This window comes from Ipomoea nil, unplaced genomic scaffold, assembly GCF_001879475.1.
Source record: "Ipomoea nil cultivar Tokyo-kokei standard unplaced genomic scaffold, Asagao_1.1 scaffold3267, whole genome shotgun sequence".
Taxonomy (NCBI): Eukaryota; Viridiplantae; Streptophyta; class Magnoliopsida; order Solanales; family Convolvulaceae; genus Ipomoea; species Ipomoea nil.
In genome coordinates, this window is record NW_017619695.1 from 275,151 (window position 1) to 299,686 (window position 24,536).

Sequence of the window (24,536 nt, forward strand, 5' to 3'; positions counted from 1 at the left end):
TATTTTTTTTTTTTTGTAAATCTAAAGTTACCCAATATCGTAAGTCACAAAATATATCCACAAATTTATCCTACATTTGGTCTACGGACTATAACATCTTTATTTTTAATTTCGAATTTAAAAATATTTTCCTGTTAAATAAAAAATGCTCTCAAATGCAATATGACAGAGTTTTATAAAAACTTTACAAATTAAAGAAATTTCAATTTCCTCCATACATTGTGATAACTTTTTTTTTTTTTTTTCAGATGAGGAAAATCCATAGTTACTTTTTGGATAATAGTATGCAAATCACACAAGAAAGGAGAAGTAAATCGCACTAGAAAAATCTTATGCAATGATTTCTATCAAGAGAGTATTGGTAAAAATCAAACTTGTGACTATCGATATACAAAAATCACGTTTCAGTCACTTGGTAACCTTTTTCTAGAGCTTTGTGATAACTTTATTTGACTCTTGAATTTATTTTATTAATGATGGTGGGTTAAGGTTATTGAATGGTCAAAATATTCCAAAGAAATTCGTATACACAACAGCAAAATGGTTCTTTGGGAAAGTAGTTTGAGTGAATCCATGCCCTACCTTTTATGTCTTAAAATTAATCAATTACTAACAATCAAGCCTTACACTTCAAAATCTCAGAAAGAACTTGATAATAATAAATAATAAAGGATTATTACAATCCAATCTGTGGTTCCCACATTTTGGTTTGACTTAACTTCCTGCAACAACAATATCATCTTTCTGAACTGGTCAAACCCATGTAACATGTTCTTCAAGTGTTGTTTAGTTCATTATGAAATGAACATCAAATTTAACTAATACAAAAACATCTATAGTATTGTATTATAGTCTAAAATGAAAAAAGACTGTTAGAAGAGCCTGTAAAACATTATACTGTTTATTTTTCGATAGAACCAAATTCCCAACCACTACTATATATGACTGTCAGATTCTTTCAATGATAAAAGAGTATCAAATGTTGGTAGCATTTGGCAGAGCAGTAGACATTACTATAAGAAAAAACACAATGTGGAAGGTTGCATGTATATACATAATACATCTACCCCACAACCTTCTCAAGACAAAAACCTCCAACAGGGAAACATATATAGTTAGCAAGTCAAACAAAAATAATTTTAAAAAACATGAAACAATGAAAATGGATAATGAAAACTATTGCTGATCTTGAGTACTGATCTTGACCAAAATCTCTATGATACTTGCTGAGTGATTAATTTGAGTTCAAACATTTCAAAGAGGAGAGAAAGAGAGCCGTTATTTTGAGGTCGAAAAATGAGGGTATGGTGATTATATGAGTTCGAATATTACAGAACATCTGCAGAATGCAGTCTCAGAGCCATTATGACCCAATAAAATAGGTTTTATTCAAAATCAATTGAAAAAAAAAATGCCTCCATTCTGATTATGAGCAGTGTTCCTGCCAATTTATTCGGATGGCCTTTGTCCCAAAACTGGAATATCCTCGTAACGCTTCTGCATTTTGATAGTTTGAGCATTTCAGTTGAAAATTTAAGCAAGTGAGATAATCCCAATAAAGTTCATCAGAAAAAAAAAAAAAAAAAAAAAAAAAAAAACTAATAAATGAAATTTAGAAGAGGATGAGTGATATTCTAACAGCAATGATAGAATAAGCAGAAAATAATAGAAAAGGGACAAGTTTCTCCACCACAAATTCCACGAGGCACAAGGTATTAGGTGAGAGTTGGTCCAGAGGGAATTGGAAGGTAGTGGATGGAAATACTAGACAGCCATCATTCTCTAATTTTCTGTCAGGAAGAAAAAAAAAAAAAAAAAAAAAAAAAAAAAGATAAGGGTTGCTCATAGTGATAGGTTGAAGCTTACAGAAGCCATGAAGCAGGGGAAGAAATCTAGGAATCAAGACCTAGGTACATATTTATCCTTCCTCACTATTATTGGACATAAATCACATAATAATTAATGATTATATAGAAGAATCCGCAAGAATGTTATGAAAAAAGTCACAGCATGGGTTCTCCAAAATGGGCTAAAATATTATAAAATTCAAACGGCACCATTCAATAATAATAACTGATGGGATGCTTAAAGTGGGTATAACTGACAATTATGATAGTGAATTATTTGAAATGAGGAAGAGGACAGCAATGCTAACTTGTGAGTGGATACAACTACAAAACTAAAAAGCTAGGGATAGTGGATTATGTTTTTGTGGTATGGATTGTCAGCAAACGAATTCAAGTCATGTCAGTGTTAACAGGCAACAGTTTTGTCAGGAAACTTAGAGCACGGAATTAGGAGAAAGTGATGATGATGAGATGGACTGGCTGACATAGAGGGTTGATTGAATGTTGGGTTTGGCAGAAATGCAGGTTCTATCAGAGTTCGCTAGGCTTTTTGCTATGCTAAAGCATATATGAACAATGATCCCAAGAATGGGAAGCCAGCTACTAAGTAGGAGACGATGACACCAGAGTTGATTAAGAAAAATGGGTTGACTACCAAGGAAATCCATAGAAATGTGCGGTAAAGTGAAACCCATACATTTTTAAAGTGTGAAGCTAAAAAACGCAATAGTGTCCCTAACACTTGGTGCAGAAAGAGCGAAGTGAAGCACATGTTTTACCACAGAAAGCGAGCAGCGAACCAAAGGTGCAGAAAGCTATTTTAACTTTAAATCATGCAGAAAGACAAGAGAAGAAAGAAAAGAACACATAAAATGTTTGCACATTCTGCAGAAGCCAGACACAGAATACATAGTTATTAAAAGCGATGTTGTTCACATGAGCCATAAACTAACATTTACAATAATGGTATTTTAAGTTTTGCGTCTCAAATTAGCCATAGAAAGAAAAAAATTTATTTGCAGGTTAAGTCTTTTGAATTGCTTCTTTAGTTTAACACAAACAAATTGTATACGCATCATTTTAAATAAAGCAGTTTAACCGAGAGTTCTAAATAAAATCAAAGCAAACAGTAAACAAAATATATAAACACTACTTTAAGAAACATATATAATCATTTTGTAAATAATTTGGTTTTAATGACATCATCAAATAACTAACTGCTTTAACGAGTTTATTGTAATCTCCGGGCTTGCAATGCTGCATTAGGGGAGAAAATAGACAACTATTTTTTGAAGAACAAAGATTCAGAGAATAAGAGAAGAAAAAAGAGATTCAGCTCTTTTTACATCCCAGCACTTTGCACATTAATTTTGAGCCTAACTCCATTATTCACTGATTAGAACCCAGTATTTGTTCATTTATAGACACGTGAACAATCATATAGTACAATGAAATTTAAAATTAAAAAAAAAAAAATCAAAAAGAACACATTTTTAGGAGCATAAGAATAAAAAGTTCCAATTTTGCATATAAGCATTTGAACATGATTGAAAGAATTGGATCATACACATAAGTAGACAAGTTAATTAAGGGATCTACAAACTAGCAAAACAGTAGGTGGAAAGCGATGAACAATACCCCAACATTGTTCTGCTCCCAGAGCCTCTTAACTCCATAGTCCACCGCCTGTAGTTACAATTCATAGGAAATTAAACAAAAAAAAAATCAAAATAAGTTCAACAAAATTCAATTTCTACTTGTTACATATGCTTCAAATTATTCAGATCCAACAAAATCCATTCACGTGAAATCTATACATGATACGTATGCATGTATTTGTACTGACCCTTTCGCCGATGAAAGCTCCGGCGATTACGAAGGTAACGTAGACAGAGTTGCGGCGCATGATGACTCTGTAAAGGCCTTCGAGAAGGCCGCCGCCACTCCTCCGAGCTGCCGCCGATGATTCCATTGCTCTGCCGTGTGGAGAATCTCAAAATATGAGTTTGATGATACTCTGCGAGTGCGTTGGAGGTCTACCCATAACTTTGTTCGGGTCTGGGCATGGGTCGGTACATCCCCTCGGATTCGGGCCCATTCCACATTTTCCTCCCCTTTAATTTTCATAAAAATTACTCACCCAATAGGCCCAATTCAAATATATTGACAGATTTAGCCTTAGCGCAATGGCCCAAACTTAGAACTTACAAGTTACAACCGTTGTATCGTGTACCAGGACACACAATGCACTAGGTGTCCTGGTTTAAAATAATGTCGTTTTTATAAGTTGGTGGGGGAGTTGACGCGATGGACACCGTTCAGTCTGTTACAATTTTTTTTATTTTTTAAATATTTGTATTTATGTGTATTATGTTAAGAGTTTATGTGTATTATGTATTATATTAGACTATGTGTATTATGTTAGGAGTTTATGTGCATTTTTTTGTACATACGAAATAGAGATTTTTTTTTTTTAAAAGTTAATGGCAGAAACGGAAAACGAAACTTCCAAAAAAAAAAAAAACAAATACAAGACGTTAAGTTATCATCTGAACGCAAGCATATATATCTATATATTTATATGAGAAGATGAATAGAATAAGAAATTTGTGCATGGCAGTACTCGTGAAACTCGTGGTAGCACACAAGAGTATAACTAATGTTGTGGAAATGGGGAGAAACCATTGTTGAAGGAAAGGCAGGAATAGGAATATTCACATTCTATTTTTGGCGTTTGAATTGAGAAACATACAGTTGAGTGACTTGACTGTTTTGCATGCCTATATTCTTTTCTATATATACACATATATACTTTGCAATAATTCATAACAAAAGTACACAAGGGTAACAACACATCATCAATAATAACACAGGAACCAGGTAGGATTACTCCATTTTATTATATGTGTATATATACGTCTCTGTGTATATAATGTGTGTTGCAGCCATAAGCTAAACAATGCATATATATGCTTAATTAATGATTTAATACTCTAATCCTCCAAATGGTTTAAGTCTGTAGTTATTCATTGCTAATACTGTATATGGGCATTGTTTTGTCAAGATTTATGTATTCTTTTTTTTTTTTTTTTGTTATTGGCTTATTTCTTGCTAATGTATTAAAATAAAGTATAGAAATGTCAATAAAACTTAAAAAATTTAGAAATCAAACTAATAATAAAGTGAAGAGGCCTGAATACATACTGCGCGCAATCAATCAGAAATACATGAGTAAATCTTGCTTTCGTTTGAGTGTAAGGAGAGAATTATGTGAAAATTAAAGAAATTGCACGTAATTTCGTGGAAATAAAATTGTTAGAATCAAATGATTATCATTACATTTTCGAGACGTTAAGTGTTAGACTTGGCCTTTACTTTGACATCCGCACAACAATCTCTCCCTAGTCATAGGGTGCTAGACTTAGCTTTTACAAAATCAACAAATTTTAAATGTTATTACAGGGATTCAAATTAAAGTCCTAATAACTTGGCTTTGATACATTTGTTAGATCACGCGCTTACCATTTACCTCAAATGCTATGTCGGTCTATAAAAAAATAAAGTTGCGCTTTCACTACTATATATATATATATATATATATATATATATATATATATAGATATATATATATATATATATAGCTTTTGACGTAAGTGATAAGAACTTGATCTTAACAAAAATATAAATTCAAATTAAGACATTGTTTGGTAAAAATGAATAAAATTACTAATTAAGAATCAAAAGAGCTAGAATTAGTATAAGGACTAAAATGTCTAAAATAACTTAATATTATTATCAAAGACAATTTGATTCTCAAACTCTAGACAATTGATGTATTATGAAATTCAATTTCCATTCCTCCCATCAAACTCTGAAATTATATTTTTGGTTAATTTGTGGAGGCCGGGTGTTATAAGCTAGTACAGTATAGGTTGGTGCAATTGATAGTTGATGTTAATTTTATGTGGATCTATATCTTTAAATTAATTTTCATGCACTATGATATAGTATAGGATCGGAGATCAATAATATAATGACGGCGGCAGCGATGATGATTCCGCTTAGACATATTCAAAAGCTACTGCAGCGGATATGGGGGAACTGGAACATCCATGCCATTGTTGTGGCTAGTCTTGGGTTTCAGTGCTTGCTGGAATTCCTTGCGCCGTTGAGAAAAAGGAGAAAGAAAGCGTCCACCCACCTCAAAATCTGGTGTGCCTATTTACTTTCCGACTACTTTGCCACCTTCGGCATAGGCCTCATCAATAGCAACTCCGACAACAAAGACGCCGCCGGCCCCCTATCGTCCCTCCTGGAGGCTTTCTGGGCGCCCTTCCTCTTGCTCCATTTGGGCGGCCCCCACGCCATCACCTCCTTCAACATAGAAGACAACAACTTATGGCACCGCCAACTCCTCACCCTCATTGTTCAGACTTTCTCCGTTCTCCTTGTTTTCTACCGCTACAAAATCTACACCCACCGCTGCTTAGCCATCTCCGCCGGGATCGTCTTCTTCGCCGGAATTGTCAAGTACGCTGAACGGATCCACTCCCTTTACCTGGCATCTGTGTCCCATATGAGGAGGTCAATGCTTGAAAATAATTCTTCTTCTTCTTCAAGTAAGGGATCCGAGGAGGCGTTGCCGGCGAATCTGGACGACGAACTGGAGATCGTCCACAGGGGGTACATGTACTACCAACTCTTCAAAGGATTTATCTTGGATCATACGTTTATCCACATTGAGGATAAACTAGAGGCGGTTAAGAAGGTGTTTCTAACGCTAGATCATGAGACCGCGTATAAAATCCTGGAAGTGGAACTCAACTTCATGTATGAATCCATGTTCACCAAGATGGCTGCCGTCCAGTGGATAAGTTCATTCGGATATGCATACCGATTCGTGGTTCATGTTTTACTTTTAGCGGTGACCATCACGTTTTACTTCTGTGACAAGTCCGGCGCTAGTTTTATTCACATCTTTATTACCTATCTCTTGTTGGGCAGTGCAGTTGTGTTAGACTTGGTGGCTCTATGGAAGCTGGTTTGCTCTGAGTGGACTGTAGCTCTAATGATGGAGGAGAAGAAGAAGCCCATAGAAGACAGAAATTATAATAATCTTCTGAGAAGATGGATTTCGGGGCTGATGAGAAACCGGAGGCTAATGGAACGCATCAACACTATACATACAAGGATTTCCTCCAGAAAACGTTGGTCCAACGAAATCCGACAATACAGCTTGATCAACCACTCCTCCTATAAGCAACGGTGGCAACCGTTGGACAAAATAATCAACAGCTCCGGCCTCATCAGAGAGAAACTTGATGCGTGGCAGTACACTACAATTCAGCCGGTTGGGTGCCTCCTGCTCCGGCGGCTTTTCGATCACATCAAGAACAAGGCGAAGCAGCCGCCAGCCGGCGGTGCTTCCACTTCTACCGACCAGCTGCCGGTTCATCATGTATACGACAACTGTGTGTTAATTTGGCATGTTGCTACGGAGATATGCTATTTCAGCGGAGGACAAGAAACAACAAAAATGAAAGATAATAAAAAACTGTGCAGAAATATTTCGGAATATTTGGTGTACTTTCTGGTAATGGAGGGGAAACTCACGTCTACGGTCCCAGGAAACATAGGTTTGAGATTCAAAGACATATGTTGGGAAGAAGTTAAAGACACCATTAATGAAATTGTGGCGGGCTTGCCCAAAACAACATTTCGGATACACCGTTGGGTGGACAACGTCAACTCCATCATCTCTGCAAAACTCAATGACTTCAAGGATGCCGCCATTAACCTTGCCAACCGGAACAACACAAACAACAACAATAATGCTGCAGCAGGTAGACCTACCTACCCCCGGCCTTCTACAAAATTCTACAATTTTGGTATAAATATATATGAAATAGGCCCTATAAACCAAGATGCAATTCAACCATTATTATTATATATATATATATATATATATATATATATAAAACAATTAGACACTAATCTCATTTTTTTAATGCCATTAACTTTTTAAATTTGCGTAATTAGATCATAATTCTAGACAAGGCCAATGTAATAGCAGGTAAAAAAATTTCAAAAATAATATTTAAAAAAAAATCAAAGATCAAAGGAGAAGCTGGCAATTTTCTTTGTCTAGTTGGATAGAGGAGCCGACCAACTAGAAGAAGAAACCATGACCAACTTCTCAATTCAGTTGGACCGAGAAACCACGGCTTGCAATGGAAGTATAATTTTATTTAAATTACTTTCTTTTATTTTTAATTAAAAAATACTTGTTTTTATTGTATCTAATGGTAATATGTTAATCAATTTTTTTTTTTGATGTAAATATGTTAATCAATTTAATTACATAAGAATATAAGAACGGATAAGGCTAGACGAATGAGGGAGGTAATTTTTAATTAATATTTTGAATTAGAAGAAACACTTTTTTCCTGTACCTAAAGGTAATGTGTTAATCAACTTAATAGCATAAAAATAGGAGCTAAATGTATCTAATAAGACCTTTTCTTTAAAAGTTTAATTTTACTTTAGTATATAATTGAATAGTCTATTTAACCCTATCCAAGAATTTTTTTTATGATGTGAATTGTACTAAAATACATGCATCATGTCATGTCACCATATATCCACTTCTGATCTCGGCCATGGCATTATATACAGATACATGTAATAGGATGCCCACAAGGTGGGAAAAACTCAAAATGAAATGGGAAGATAAGAAGCGGGGAGAAGTTTGTGGACACCTGCTACACATGAAGTTGAGAGACAAAATCGAAAATGGAAGTGCAAAAAGTAGTAGTGATGATCATTATGCTAATTCCAAATTGTCCGAAGCTATTAAACTTGCAAATCATTTGAAAAGCTGCTGCATACCAGATCCAAAGGGACCAATTAATCCTGCACCCAACAATAATCAGAATCAGAACGAACAGGATGTTGAAAATCCGGATTCAGCACAGGAACTGATGACTGGCCACCCAAACAGACCGGAAAATAATAATGCTGATGAAGTAGATCGTTGCTCGGAGGAGGAATTGTGGGAAATTCTGAGTCATGTGTGGATAGGGTTTCTGTTGTATGGAGCCAGCCATTGCAGAGACGACGTTCAATATCTCAACAAAGGGGGAGAGCTTCTTACGTTTGTCCGCCTTTTGATGGTTCATTTTGGGCTCAGAGAAGCCTTCAGGGATGAAGCTGGTGCTGCTGCTGCTGTTGCTGATGGTGGAGGATTCAAACTTGCAGCAGAATTGCAGAAAGTAATTAAAGATGAAAAATTACTACCTTTTCTCCCTAAAATCACCTTTAATTTTTTACCTTAGCTTGATTTGTTGAAGTTTGTTTGTTTGTTTTTTTAATATTGTAAAAAGTGTGTAAAATAAACGATTGAATTAATTGGATTTGTGCAATTGATGAGACATTGAACTAAAAACATATATGTGCTATTTTAACTTTAAATCATGCAGAAAGACAAGAGAAGAAAGAAAAGAACACATAAAATGTTTGCACATGCTGCAGAAGCCAGACACAGAATACATAGTTATTAAAAGCGATGTTGTTCACATGAGCCATAAACTAACATTTACAATAATGGTATTTTAAGTTTTGCGTCTCAAATTAGCCATAGAAAGATAAAAATTTATTTGCAGGTTAAGTCTTTTGAATTGCTTCTTTAGATTAACACAAACAAATTGTATACGCATCATTCTAAATAAAGCAGTCTAACCGAGACTTCTAAATAAAATTAAAGCAAACAGTACGTAAACAAAATATATAAACACCGAAACATATATAATCATTTTGCCTATAAGCATTTGAACATGATTGAAAGAATTGGATCATACACATAAGTAGACAAGTTAATTAAAGGATCTACAAACTAGCAAAACAGTAGGTGGAAAGAGGGAATTGACTGAAATGTGTAGAAGGATCCATGTATTTCACAAAATGTGGGTGAACTTTTTTTTTTTTTTTTTTTGACAAAAATATGTAAATCGATGTTGGGACTTGGTTTTAGGTGTGTCCCATGCAAACAACCATGTCACTATATATATATATATATATATATATATATATATATATATATATATATATATATTTATTTATTTATTTATATTGGGTTTCTTAAAACGCAAGTTCAGGTATTACTTAAATGTGTTTTAGGTATACGTATGACATACTGCAAAATGCATCTGGCAGATGGGTTCAACGTATTATATGTTAAATGCAACTGCCAAATACGTTTAAGCTACGGGTACTCCGCCGACGGCCGTCTACGTGACTAATACAGTAAAACGCAAGATGAGAGGGTTTTCTCTTCTAGTCTTCACAACCACCGGCCTACATACAACTGCCCTGGGTTTTCTTCACATGAAAATTACTGAGGAAAGTGAAAGGAAATGGGAGTATGATCTGCACTGTTCTCAATTTGGGTTTCTTCTAACCCGTCTTTTCCACACCTCGAAGACCAAGTTTTCTCTACTCGTCAAACTAAACCGTCAGAGATGGCGGTGGGTGAAGTTTTCTGGCCAAATCTTAGTTCCCTTTTTTCTCTCCTATCTTTCTTTACCTTGTTTTTCTTCGTTGCCAGATCCGACGAGCTCCAATCGCTTCTAACTTTAAAGGCCTCCTTCCAGAACGCCGGAACCAGCGTGTTCGATAACTGGAATTCTAGTACCTCACCTTGTACTTTCGTCGGAATTACCTGCAACTCCGATAGTTCAGTCAGAGAAATCGAGCATTCCGGGCAAGGCCTGTTCGAGTCTATTCCATTTGATTTCCACCGCATAAAACGCATTTAGGAAATGCGTTTTAGGTATACATCACAAGTCCAACTTGCGTTTTAAGAAACCCAAAAAAAAATGGTACACACCTAAAACACAGGTACCAACATCGATACTGAATGCTGTTGAGAGGAATCAAAACTGAATTTGTTTTTAAGTGGGATGCGCGTTTTTAATAAAACGACGTCGTTTAACGATCCTTGATGATACTCTGAGTTACCTGCGTTGGAAGTTGGAGGTCTACCTATAACTTTGTTCGGATTCGGGCCCATTCCACCTTCTGGGCATGGGTCGGTACATCCCCTTCGGATTCGGGCCCATTCCACCTTCCCCCCAATTACTCACCCAATAGGCCCAATTCAAATATATTGACAGATTTAGCCTTAGTGCAAAGAGAGTAAAATACACGTGCAAGTATAAAAACCCGTGGGCGGAAAAAGGGTGCGTCACTGTACAAATGCAGGCGCGAGGCGATTCGTCGGCTCTGGACGGAGTTTAGATCATCGAACCATCTGTCTTTCTATAAATCCGCATTTTGGAGCCACTTTTCTAAGCGCCGATTCCTCTACTGCGCCGCTTCTTCACTCTCTCATTAGCTCATTCTTGACTCCACAATCACAAATCCCGTCTTGGTAATCTTCTCATTTCCTCGTTCTTCCCGCCGTTGTTTATTTTTCTGTGTTTATCTTTTTCAACTCTAACTACCATGTTTGATGTTCTTTTGAGTTCTCAATCTGAAAATGTTGCTTCTATAGAATTTTACTGTTTTAGACTTTCATATATCTGTATGATCTAGGAGTAATTATTGTATTTTCTGGTGTTTTGATTTCTTAGCATTGCTGCATTGGAGTTTACGTTTAGGTAACAGAGTATTCTTGATATCATATTGTTTACTTGATTTATAAATGGATTAGAGTAGCATGCAGAACATTTGGGGATTTTTCTTTTCATTTTGAATTTGGAGATTGGGTTATGTAATCTTGGGGAATTTATTGCAAAGTTTAATTTGTTCTTCTTTGGTTGTTCTGATCAAGTGTATAGATTTAATGGCTTTTCTAATCAAATTCTTTGATGTCTTAATTCAATGTTGATGTTATTGCATAATGGGTTTGTTAAATTTAAAGTCACTTTCTAAGTGATCTTTTGAGCAAGTAGTATGAATGTGGCATTTCAGAGGAGTGGCCTTTATGAGAATTACACTATAATAAGCTAATTGGCCAGTTGCATGAATGAGTGTTTTGAAATGTTGCTTTTATCCAACCATGGTTTTGAGTTCAATCTTTCTTTTTGAGTAAAGGAATGGTTATGTGTTGGAGCCACAGATATATTATATAATTTCATTCTTATTTTTGCGTTTTTTAATAATTTCTGTAATGTATTGGCATCATTCATTCTTGTTAGAATCTGTGCAACTGTGGAAGAGTATCTTAGACTATGATTTCCAGTGATTTCTTCTAGGAAGTACACTGGATAGAACATGGATGAATTATTTGGTGAAAAAAATATGGATTATTAATTGAGAATAGATAAACATCATATGGATATGCTTGAAGCAAGTACTGTTTTTCCTTGTTTTAATTCTGTATTTGTATCCCTTGAATAATTGTTTATAGTTTTCCTAGCTATTTAAGTGTCATGTTTTCAGGTAAACATGTCGACTGTCGGTCTCCCATCTAGTTGTGTGTCCATTCCTGCAACTCATGCCAGAACTAAGAGTGCCTCTGTCAAGTTCCCATCGTCTCCAGTGTCTATTAAAAGCACCACTAAATCTTTCGGTTTGAACTTGAAAGCTGACTCTCGCTTCAGAGCATCTGCAAATGCAGTATACAAGGTCAAGTTGATAGACCCTGATGGCAATGAGCACGAGTTTGATGCACCTGCCGATGCTTACATCCTGGACTCTGCAGAGGCGGCAGGGATGGACCTGCCCTATTCTTGCAGGGCTGGTGCATGCTGCACTTGTGCTGGGAAGATCGCGTCCGGTTCTGTTGATCAATCTGATGGATCGTTTCTTGATGATAGCCAAATGGAAGAGGGATATTTGCTGACTTGTGTCGCTTACCCGACCTCAGATTGTGTGATTCACACTCACAAGGAGACTGAGCTTTTCTAGGTATTACTTCACAGCTTATTCCCTTGTAGCAGTTACATGACTGACAACAGTATGTTAGCTTGTTTTCTTGAATTGTCAGGATTATGATTCAATTGGCATTGCCTTCCCCCATTTCAGCATTTTTGTTTTGATTGGAATTCACGCCCTTCATATATACATAAACATAAAGACTGTCTCACACCAGACACTGAACATTTTAGCCATCACGTGAGATGGTCTCACCTAACATAGTATGCCTTAATTAATCTCTTGGTTAGGTTCGAATCCACGTTCTCCTCTGAGACTATCTCTTAGCCCAAAATGGGCCATCAAAAGGCGAACAAATGTATGAAACTCTCCACCTTTGGCCAGGTAGTAAACATCTCCTCTGCAATGGCTGGATGCATACACCAGCAGCCCTACCCACACTCGACTCAGACTTGCCCACAACACCCTAGGATTGACTCTTACTTCTGATGTCTGGTTTTCAACATCTCTTGTATAAATGCTGCGACACTTGATCAAATCCCTTGCCAGTCCAACGCCCTTGGGCAATACTGATAAATTAATGTTCTCATTTTTATGCATCCCCTCGCTGTACTCATTCACCAAGTATTCACAAGCTTCCCGTCTTTCTATGTCTACAGAAATGTATTTATAATGTCATGGATCAGACTAGCTAATTAATGTCTACAAAATGGATTTATAATGTCATGGGTTAGACTAGTTAATTGGTTTTGCATTCATTTATAAAACAAAAATCATTTATTTACCTGCATCCTTGAAGGTGTTGTCGAGGTCCTTAAGTGTGTGCTCGAATTCTTCCCAACATATATCCTTAAATCTTATTCCTATATGTCCCGGTATAGCAGACGTGATATTCCCTTCCATCACAAGAAGGAACGCCAAATACTCCGAGATTTGTTTGCATAACCCTGCATTCGGATCTTCTTCTTCCCCGTTGTCATCCATGGTGAAGAAGTAGCATATCTCTGTAGCAAGATGCAGAGTTAACACGAACTTGGCATAATAATTCTGCTCGTTCTTGTGGTGCTCAACAAAGGGAAGTATTATTCTATTGAGAATTATGGTGAGGTTTTGGGCGTCTTCATCATGCCCTTCTGCTGTGTGTTTTCCTTCCTTCTTCTTGATGTCATATAGAACCAGCTTCTTCAACCTTTGTTCAACCTTAGCAGTTGTCGTGTGCAGACATAGATCGATGCTGTCCTTGAGCGAAACATAGTCTAGTATCGGTTCCACATGTTTCCACCGTCTGTTTAAGGAGTGGTTGATCAGACTGTACTGTCGGATCTTCCCTGACCAACGCTTCTTCGCCGTAATCAATTCCTTTACGGCGTAGATCATTCCCAGAATTGTCTTCTTCACTTGCAGTGACGGTGCCTTTGATGTCATTATTTTAACCATGGTCCACTCAGAGAATATGAGATGGGCAAAAGCTATGGCGTCCAACGAAAGAGCACAACCCAGCAAGTAATAGGTGACTTTAATGTCATGGAGACGAAGGTTTTGTTTGGAATGACAGAAAAACATGACCGCCGCGGTTATAAGCAAAGCATGAGACACGAACCGGAATATGTATCCGAGGTAATTGTCCCAGTAGAATTGGACGGCAATCATCTTGGTGAACATGGCCTCGTACATGAAGTTGAGCTCCACCTCCATCACCTTAAAAGCATCCTCTTCATCTATCCTGGAGAAAAACTCCTTGTCTTTCCCACACTCGTCGTGGACAAACGTGTGATCAATGATGAATCCTTTGAACGTTTGGTAGCCCTCGTACCACTTCCGGACAACCTCGTACTCCTTCTCCACCAACGTTATTTGTCGTCCCTTTTTTTTCCCCTGTTTTCTTGTTTTTTGCCGGATGGACCTCCTCAAAAACGTGAGAGATGCTAGGTGGAGGGAGTGGGTTCGCTCAACACACTTGATGATTCCGTCGGCAAAGACGATCGCCGTCGGGACCCGCCATTCGCTTCGGTAGATTTTGAAGGTGTAGAAAACAGAGAGAACCGAGAAGACCTGAACAATGTGGGTGAGCATTTGGCGGCGCCATAAATTGTTGTCCTCCATGGCCAATGCAGTGATGGTGTGAGGTCCGCCCAGGTGGACAAGCAGAAACGGCGCCCAGAACGCCAAGATATCATCCGATCTGTCGCCGCTGCTGTTGATGAGCGTTAAGGCAAAGGTAGCAATGAAGGTTGCGAGTAGATATACGGACCAGATGACCAGAAACATGAAGTTGTTCTTGGACCATCTTCTCATGGGCGCCAGCACAACCAGCACCATTTGAAAGGCAAGGCTAGCTATAACGTAAGCTTGGATTTCCCATTTGTTCATTAAGTCCCTCAGTATTCGTTGAAACTCAAACCCCATCGTCTCCATTGCTGCATATATGTGTTCTTGATGAGGTCTTATCCTTGTGATAGGACGCAACACAACCCCAACCAAGGGGTTTTAAGTTTAACTTTTGATGGAAACAACCTATTAGCTTTTTTGGTTTGAGCCAATTGAGCAATCTAAGCTAGTTTACCACAATGCAAAAGAAAAGAAAAACAAAAAAAAAAAAAAAAAAGAAAGAATATGTATAGGCAAAACAGTCAAGTCACTCAATTGTTTCTTCATTCAAACACCAAAAATAGCATAGCATGATATGCAAATATTCTTATTAAATTCCTAGCTTTGCTTAAACAATGGATGGTTTTTTGGTTGCTCTCTCCATTATATTTCCTCTACGTAACGTTATTCTCTTGTGTGATACCACCACGTACTAGTTTAATAAATTTCTAAATATTCTGCTCATTCCTATAAAATCAATACATAAGTTGAGGGACAAATTAAATTGTCATACTGCTTCCCTTAGGAGCCACTTAATCGGATGGTCGACTTGGCACAGAAGAGTTATTATTTTTTTTAATTAACTAATTTTATATATATAGTCCCATTTACGTGAGAGCACCGCACCTCTTAACGTGAAAACATGCAGGCTCCTTCAGCAATATACAACAAGTTCTTTATGAATGCACAATAAATACTTCAGTTATGTGACTACTAAATGAAAGCACCAAAACTACTACCTAAATACAAATGCTCAACTGGCACGGGCTTAGCTCAATGGTTTAGTGGGCAGTATTTGGGAGAAGAGACCAAAGTTTAAACCTCGGTAGTGGCAATGTGGGAATAATTGTATATTTTTACTTAGTTTATGTTGTTTTCACATATGTTTTTAGTTCAATGTCTCATCAATGGATACATCCAAGATTAATAACTGATCTTCATAGTATTAAAGGCACAAGCAGTCCCAGTTCGTCCTCACACAGGTACCTCTGTATGCTCCCGGTTGTCACTTCGAAGAAACGAAAATCTACATCTTGACACACTTTTTACAATATTAAAAACAACAAACAAACAAACAAACTTCAACACATGAAGCGGCTAAGGTAAAAAATTAGAGGTGATTTTAGGGAGAAAAGGTAGTAATTTTTCATCTTTAATTACTTTCTGCAATTCTGCTGCAAGTTTGAATCCTCCACCACCACCAGCAGCACCAGCTTCATCCCTGAAGGTTTCTCTGAGCCCAAAATGAACCATCAAAAGGCGGACAAACGTAAGAAGCTCTCCACCTTTGTTGAGATATTGAACGTCTTCTCTGCAATGGCTGGCTCCATACAACAGAAACCCTATCCACACATGACTCAGAATTTCCCACAATTCCTCCTCCGAACAACAATCTTCTTCATCAACATTATTATTGTCCGGTCTGTTTGGTTGGCCGATCAATTCCTCTGTTGAACCCGGATATTCAACATCCTGTTCATTCTGATTAATATTGTTTGGTCCCTCTGGATCTGGATCTTGTCTGCAGCAGCTTTTCAAATGCTTTGCAAGTTTAATAGCTTTGGACAATATGGACTTAGCATAATCATCATCACTACTACTTTTTGCACTTGGATTTTCTCTTGGATTTTCGCTGTCCTCTGTAAACTTTTGTAGCAGCAGCAGGTGTTCACAAACTTCTCTCCGCTTCTTATCTTCCCATTTCATTTTAAGTTTTTCCCACCTTGTGCGCTTCCTATTACATTGATCTGTATATAATGCCATGGCCGGAGATTAGAAATTGGATATATATATGGTGACATGATATGATGCATGTATGTATTTCAGTACAATTCACATCATAAAAATTCTAGAATTATTAGCTCTACCTGCTGTAGCATTATTATTATTGTTGTTTCTGTTGTTCCGGTTGGCGAGGTTAATGGCGGCATCCTTGAAGTCATTGAGTTTTGCAGAGGTGATGGAGTTGATGTGGTCCACCAAACGGTGTCTCCGGAATGTTGTTTTGGACAAGCCCGCCACAATTTCATTAATGGTGTCTTTAACTTCTTCCCAGCATATGTCTTTGAATCTCAATCCTATGTTTCCGGGAACTGTGGACGTGAGTTTCCCCTCCATTACCAGAAAGTACACCAAATATTCCGAAATATTTCTGCACAGTTTTTTATTATCTTTCATTTTTGTTGTTTCTTGTCCTCCGCTGAAATAGCATATCTCCGTAGCAACATGCCAAATTAACACACTATTGTCGTATTCATGATGAACCTCAGGTCGCCGTTGTTCATCACCGCCGCCTTTAGTCTCTGTTGCCTCCGCCTTGTTCTTGATGGCATGGAAAACCCGGTGGAGCAAGAGGCACTCAACCGGCTGAATTGTAGTGTACTGCCACGCATCAAGTCTCTCTCTGATGAGGCCGGAGCTGTTGATTATTCTGTCCAACGGTTGCCACCGTTTCTTAAAGGAGGAGTGGTTAATCAAGCTGTATTGTCGGATTTCTTTGGACCAACGTTTTCTGGACGAAATCCATGTATGTATAGTGTTGATGCGTTTCATTATCCTCGGGTCTCTCATGTGCCTCGAAATCCAGTTTCTCAGATTATTTCTCTCTTCTCTGGGCTTCTCCATCATTAGAGCTACAGTCCACTCAGAGCAAACCAGCTTCCATAGAGCCACCAAATCTAACACAACTGCACCGCCCAGCAAGAGATAGGTAATAGAGATGTGAAGAGAACTAGCGCCGGACTTGTTACAGAAGTAAAACGTGATGGTCACCGCTAAAAGTAAAACATGAACCACAAATCGGTATGCATATCCGAATGAACTTATCCACTGGACGGCAGCCATCTTGGTGAACATGGACTCATACATGAAGTTGAGTTCCACTTCCAGGATTTTATACGCGGTCTCATGATCTAGCGTTAGAAACACCTTCCTAACCGCCTCTAGTTTATCCTCAATGTGGATAAACGCATGATCCAAGATGAATCCTTTGAAGAGTTGGTAGTATATGTACCCCCTGTGGATGATCTCCAGTTTGTCCGGATTCGCCGGCAACGACAGCTCCTCGGATCCCTTACTTGAAGAAGAATTATTTTCGAGCATTGACCTCCTCATATGGGACACAGATGCCAGGTAAAGGGAGTGGGTCCGTTCAGCGTACTTGACAATTCCGACGAAGAAGACGATCCCGGCGGAGATGGTTAAGCAGCGGTGGCGGTAGATTTGGTAGCGGTAGAAAACAAGGAGAACGGAGAAAGTCTGAACAATGAGGGTGAGGAGTTGGCGATGCCATAAGTTGTTGTCTTCTATGTTGAAGGAGGTGATGGCGTGGGGGCCGCCCAAGTGGAGCAAGAGGAAGGGTGCCCAGAAAGCCTCCAGGAGGGAGGATTTGTTGCCGGCGGCGTCTTGGTCGTCGGAGTTGCTATTGATGAGGGCTATGCCGAAGGTAGCAAAGTAGTCGGCAAGTAAATAGGCAGACCAGATTGTGAGGTGGGTGGACCCTTTCTTTCTCCTTTTTCTCAACGGCGCAACGAATTCCAGCACGCACTGGAACCCAAGGCTAGCTACAACAATGGCATGGATGTTCCAGTTCCCCCATAACCGCTGCAGTAGCTTTTGAATTTGTTTAAGCGGAAACATCATCGTTGGCGCCGTCGTCATTGATCTCCGATCCTATACTAGGTAGAGATCCACATCAAATTTGACATCAATTATCAGCTACATGCACCAACCTAGCTAATAAAGTTGATAATTTTACCGTTAATATGTTGTTACTAGTAAATTAGACTTTTGATTCATTTGGACAGTTAAAGTGTTTAATTACACTTTTTAAAAGTTGATTAATTGTACTTTTAAATAAAGTTGAATGGTCTATTTGATCATTTTCTCAAATTTCATAATACATAAAAACAAAATCTGGAGTGTAAGAATCAAATTGCATGTTTGTCTGGACATTTTAGTCCTTATCAAGTTTTTTTTTTTTTTTTTTTTTTTTTTTTTTTTTTTTTTATTATTTAGAAAATAATTTTACAAATTATTCAAAATCCCGCCTACCTACTCGGAGCTTAGGCGGTCGACCGCCTAGAATGGTGATTCCGTCGAATTATTCTAGGCAGACGGTCACCGCCTAGCGCCTAGGCGCGATTTTTGCAACATTGGTCCTTATACTAATTCTTTTTTTATTCTTAGTAATTCTATTTATTCTTACCAAATAATGTCGTACTTTGGATTTCTATTTTTGTTGAGGTCAAGCGCGTACCACTTACGCAAAAAACTATAGCTAGTAGTGAATGCGCAACTTTATTTTCTTATAGACCGCCATAATTTTTGGCATAAATGGTAAGCGCTTGAGCTAACAAGTGGTATCAGATTCGGATTATTACGAGTTTGAGTCCAGTAATAACATTTTAAATTGGTTGGTCTCGTAAAGACCAAGTCATGTGACTAGGCAGATTGTTGTGCGTAGATTGGTAAAAGATCAAGTTTAACACCCAACCCTTTGAAAATGTGATGTTGGTTTATAAATAAAATTACACCTTCGCTACTAACTACTCTTCAAAAGTTGCGCTTTTGCTACTCGATACTAACAATTTTATTTCCACATTATTCATTTTCCACAAAAAAACATACAATTTATTTTCTCATAATTCCTTCCTTACAATCAAACGGAGGCAACACAAGATTTACTCATATCATGTATTCTTCTGATTGATTGCGCGCAGTATGTACGCATTATGGCGTCTTCAATTCATAATTAGTTTGATTTCTAATTTTTTAAAGTTTTATTGACATTTCTATACTTTTTAATACATTATCAAGAAATAAGCCAATAACAAACAAAAAAAAAAAAAAAGAAAAGTAAATTACATAAATCTAGACAAAACAATGCCCACAGCTCAATAAGGCTGTAACACGCATTAGCATGCATGCATGCATACATACATACACACACACATGCGCACACACATACACACACACACACACACACACATATATATATATATATATATATATATATATATATATATATATATATATATATATAAAATTGTGTTCGTGTGTGGTAGGCTTTCTCAAGTGCAGTTGTGCGGTTGCTTTAGGTGCTTGGTTTTCCTTCTTAAGGTGCGTAGTTTGTGTGCTTAAAGTGCGTCAGTGTTGAAACTTAATGTGCGTCGACCTAAAGTTTTAACTAGGTACGTGGTTTTCCTTCTTAAGGTGTGTGATTTATATGCTTAAGGTGCGTCATTTTAAAATTTTAGGTGCGTAATTTGTGTTCTTAAGATGCTTTGTTTGTGTGCTTAAGGTGCGTGATTTGTGTACTTAAGGTGCGTCAGCCTAAAACTTTAGGTGCGCGTGGTTTGTGTTCTTAAGGTTCTTTATTATTTGTGAGCTTAAGGTGCGTGGTTTGTGTACTTAAGGTGCGTCGGGCTAAGCTTTAGGTGCATGGTTTTTTCTTCCTAAGGTGCGTTTTTCTTTCTTAAGGTGCGTGATTTGTATGCTTAATGTGCGTCATTTTAAACCTTTATGTGCGTGATTTGTATTTTTAAAGTGCGTCTTTTTTAGTTAACCGCACAGGAAGTTATACCCGCACCTGAACCCTTTCCATATATATATATATATATATATATATATATATATATATATATATATATATATAACACAGAGACATTTATAATTTTATATACACATATAAAATGGAGTAAGCTTACCTGGTTCCTGTGTTATTGATGATGTGGTGTTACCTTTGTGTACTTTTGTTATGAATTATTACAAAGTATATATGTCTATATATATATAGAAAGGAATATAGGCAAAACAATCAAGTCACTCAACTGTGGGTTTAATTTCTTAATTCAAACGCCAAAAATAGAATGTGAATATTCCTATTCTTGCCTTTCCTTGAACAATGGTTTCTCGATCTCTCCATTTTCACAACGTTAGTTATACTCTTCTGTGCTACCACGAGTGTCACGAGTACTTCGGCGCACAGTTTATTATTCTATTTTCTTCTCATATATATATATATATATATATATATAGAAGAGCGCTCATATGCGGCGGGGTCTTACCGTGCGGCGGTGCGGTCAAATTTCAGAATACACCAACAGTGTTAATAATATGCCCCAACTGTGTAATAAAAACACACCACAATGAAATGTAATAAAACATCACAAAATACACAACAGACTCAAAAAAATACACCATATAACTCACCACCCCCAATGGTGTATTTCCGAACAGTGTATGGTGTTTTTACTCACACCTAATGGTGTGTGTTTGGTGATGCAGGGCTCTGTTTACTTTGTTTTGTGTGGTGTATTTTCCTAACGTTGATGGTGCATATTTGTTGAACTATTGGTGTTGCCGCACCGTAAGAAATAGCCGCATCGTAAGACACTGCCGCACCTGAACCCGCCTATATATATATATATATATATATATATATATATATATATATATATATATATATATATATATATATATATATATATAGGGGCGATCAAGTGCAGCCATGTTGTTAGGTGTGGTCATATGGTCAATTATAGGCCATTAGATTAGATAGATCAATGAATCACATTAATCAAAATTTTTTCAGTATTTTCGCGCACGTTCTCCTACCCAGCGAACTGCAAGGGTAAACTCGTCATAGGGTACTGAAATAGAAAAAATCACATTATTGTGTGTTTTATTTGTGTAATTGGTGCATTATTAGCCTTACTCTGGTATATTTTTAGATTCCTATTGGTGCCAAGTTCAGGTGCGCCAACGCCTTCCCGTGTGGTCAGTGCGGGCGCACCAATTGTTATACAAATATACATCATCCATGTTAATGCGTTGCTCAGCAAAAAATATAAACAAATTAGGTACGTGATGTAAGGGAAAGAGGTGGTGAGTATACGGGTGTAAATTGTCGTTCCGCAAGGGATTGGGACTATGGCACGTACTTGAGTGACAACTAAAGTTCTAGGCACCAAAGTATTGGAACCCACAAGAATCCAAGCAAATTCAAATTCATGGTTGGGTAATGTCAACAATTAAGGGCTAAAAATCTAGTTAAGACAATGCAATTTAAACACAAGCAATCACAATGATAAAAGATGGGCTCAAATTAGGGGATGTTGCCTTCTAGATGCTTTAACAACTTAGGGATTAGGGGAGAACATTAACCAAGAGAACATAAGGGCAAAGCACATAAAAATCCTAGCTTAAAGCCATTTTCATAAGCTAAAGAACAAGGATTAGAGCAAGGATTGCCCCACTTTCATGGTGTATCAATTCCTAGCTCTTGAAGCACATAAGCATTTAGGCTCCCAATTCTTCCCTATTTTCATAGAAAGAAAATGGGTTTAGAGAAAGGAGAGGCTTAAATTCTTCCCCCAACTTTCATTGTGGAGAAAAACTATCCAAAAGCAAGCTAATAAGAGTTACGTACCAAATATTAGCAAGATTAAACATAAAACCAACTCAAACAAATGAACCCTAGGTTAGGGTTCTTCCCCCTTATGCAATAATCACCTATTTAGCATCTAGGTTAGCAATATCACCCTAATCCAAGCCCAAAAACGAACTACTCACACTTCATAAGCATAAATAACAACAAAGCACAAGAAAATATCATAAACATTGCACAAAAGCTTAAGAAGAAGAGTAAGAAGCTTCTCTATTGAAGATGAAGATTTTGTGGTTGAATCTCACTCCAATCCATGATTACAAGCTTTGTAGAAGAGTTAGAGATGAAATACTAGACTAATCTAAGCTAAGGAAATGAAAGGAAAACGAGTTCTTGCTATCTAGGGTTCCCCCCTCTCTTTTTTCTCCAAAAAATGAGTTATAACGCAGTCAAAAGAAAATAGAGATGGGCTGCTCGACATTCTGCCAGGATTCGACGCGTCGAGAGTAATTCTCGACGCGTCGAGAGTAATTCTCGACGCGTCGAGTGCTGATCTGCAACAGAACTTCGACTTGCAGGCTAATTTTGACCCTTTTTTCTTCAGAATTAGGTTTCGGTGTCTTCATGAAAGTTGTAGATCTTCGAGTCTTCTTTCAAATGGCGCAAGAATCACTTAATTTGGACAATCCTAGGCCGAGATATGATCAAATTACCAAACAGTGGTCAGTTTCGGGTGAAATCTGTAAGTTCGGAACTTCAACGTCAAGGATGATTTTGACCATTGTGGCTTCCTTTTTAGGCTTTGATGTCTGAATATGAGTTGTAGCCCTTTGAGTCTTCTTTGCAATAGGACAAGAATCATGTAATTTGGATGTTTTTAGCTTGAGATATGGTCCAAGAACCATGACGTCGATGTGCAGGTCGGAAATTGCAATTGCATGGTGCTTGCTTCTCTTTTGCTTTGGTTTGCCCACATGACCAAGACCATTGAAAGAACCACCCTAGACTCCTTTGGAAGTGTTGCATCCATCTCCATAGCTTCATATTTGGCTCTCATTGACTCCAAATTCATCCAAAATACCTCAAAAATACACAATTGCCTGCACTCTACAATTTATGCATCAAAAGATATAAACAAAGGAATTAAGGCACTTCTTTGCATAAAATCAAAGTGTTTGTCACTCAAAATATGTCTATACAAGGGGTAAAAATATGGACATAAATGCACTTATCAACTCCCCCACACTTAAACATTTGCTTGTCCTCAAGCAAAGACAAGACAAATTACCATCCAAGCAATGAAATTGATCACACTCCCAACTTGCACAACTTATCAATCCACAAACCGACTTGCTACAACGCAACTTCTTTCAAGAATCATTTTAGCATCCCACACAAGTTCCATTCTCAAGCCAATAACCAAGCACCAAAATTATTAAAGTGTGTGAGGATCAAGTGTGCACAATACTAAGTTGAGATTATGCAAAACTTGGCTTTGAATGAGATTCCATAGGCTTGCCCTTCATACTCCCACTAGTTCAACTCCAAGATTGCATGCTAAGATCAAATAGGTCTTTATTAGGCTTGTAATGGGGCTAAGGGTGAATGACTAACAAAGAAGGGGTAAGGAAAATAAACAAAGGAGAGAACTTTACATTTATTCACAATTGAGGCTAGAAGAGATATGACATTTATAAGCTAAGGAGCAATTTACAATGAAACATAAAGCAACACTCTAAAGTAGTGGGGGTTGAGTACAACTTTCAACACAAACTAGAATCAAGCTTCAAACTTTTATTCTTCTTCATTTTCTCTTCATTTTTCTCATTTCATCTCTTTTTTTTTTCATGACTTTTTTTTTTTTTCTCAATTTTCTCATCATTATTTTTTTATTTTCTTTTCTTTCATTGCAAAACAATAAACGAACTTATTCCATGAACCAATACCCCCACACTTAGACAAAATTATCAAGAGGATTGCTAACAAAACAAGCTCCAATAAAGATCTCTTCAAAGAAAAAGAATAAATGCTCTATTCTCTCAAGGGTGGAGGGAAAT

General features: G+C 37.3%; 5 protein-coding genes and 1 long non-coding RNA gene across 7 annotated transcripts; 3 read left to right on the top strand and 3 right to left on the bottom strand.

Moving 5' to 3' along the window:
- Positions 1-1,201: 1,201 nt before the first annotated feature.
- Positions 1,202-2,836, bottom strand: LOC109169259. The gene is made up of 2 exons (XR_002052208.1): positions 1,691-2,836; positions 1,202-1,497 (listed from the first exon to the last, which is right to left on the bottom strand). It is a non-coding gene; the product is annotated as an uncharacterized LOC109169259 (long non-coding RNA).
- Positions 2,837-5,880: 3,044 nt separating this feature from the next.
- On the top strand, positions 5,881-6,899 carry LOC109169243. Its single transcript, XM_019318098.1, has 2 exons — positions 5,881-6,756; positions 6,852-6,899. The coding sequence occupies exons 1-2, from the start codon at positions 5,881-5,883 to the stop codon at positions 6,897-6,899; spliced, it is 924 nt and encodes a 307-aa protein (XP_019173643.1).
- LOC109169258 lies at positions 6,887-9,277 on the top strand. Its single transcript, XM_019318122.1, has 2 exons — positions 6,887-7,690; positions 8,523-9,277. Exons 1-2 carry the CDS (start codon positions 6,916-6,918, stop codon positions 9,179-9,181), a joined length of 1,434 nt encoding a protein of 477 aa, XP_019173667.1. The 5' UTR covers positions 6,887-6,915; the 3' UTR covers positions 9,182-9,277.
- A 1,810-nt stretch (positions 9,278-11,087) lies between these two features.
- On the top strand, positions 11,088-12,871 carry LOC109169283 (ferredoxin, root R-B1-like). The gene is made up of 2 exons (XM_019318156.1): positions 11,088-11,274; positions 12,288-12,871. The coding sequence occupies exon 2, from the start codon at positions 12,294-12,296 to the stop codon at positions 12,753-12,755; it is 462 nt and encodes a 153-aa protein (XP_019173701.1). The 5' UTR covers positions 11,088-11,274; positions 12,288-12,293; the 3' UTR covers positions 12,756-12,871.
- A 121-nt stretch (positions 12,872-12,992) lies between these two features.
- Positions 12,993-15,137, bottom strand: LOC109169244. The gene is made up of 2 exons (XM_019318099.1): positions 13,508-15,137; positions 12,993-13,375 (listed from the first exon to the last, which is right to left on the bottom strand). Exons 1-2 carry the CDS (start codon positions 15,135-15,137, stop codon positions 12,993-12,995), a joined length of 2,013 nt encoding a protein of 670 aa, XP_019173644.1.
- Positions 15,138-15,917: 780 nt separating this feature from the next.
- LOC109169281 lies at positions 15,918-20,834 on the bottom strand. 2 transcript variants are annotated; one of them, XM_019318155.1, is made up of 3 exons: positions 20,798-20,834; positions 16,958-18,761; positions 15,918-16,837 (listed from the first exon to the last, which is right to left on the bottom strand). In XM_019318155.1, the coding sequence occupies exons 2-3, from the start codon at positions 18,747-18,749 to the stop codon at positions 16,188-16,190; spliced, it is 2,442 nt and encodes an 813-aa protein (XP_019173700.1). In that variant the 5' UTR covers positions 18,750-18,761; positions 20,798-20,834; the 3' UTR covers positions 15,918-16,187. The 2 variants fall into 2 exon arrangements, with proteins under 2 accessions (XP_019173700.1, XP_019173699.1); XM_019318154.1 differs by having other exon boundaries at positions 16,958-18,766; positions 20,798-20,831.
- Positions 20,835-24,536: the final 3,702 nt, after the last annotated feature.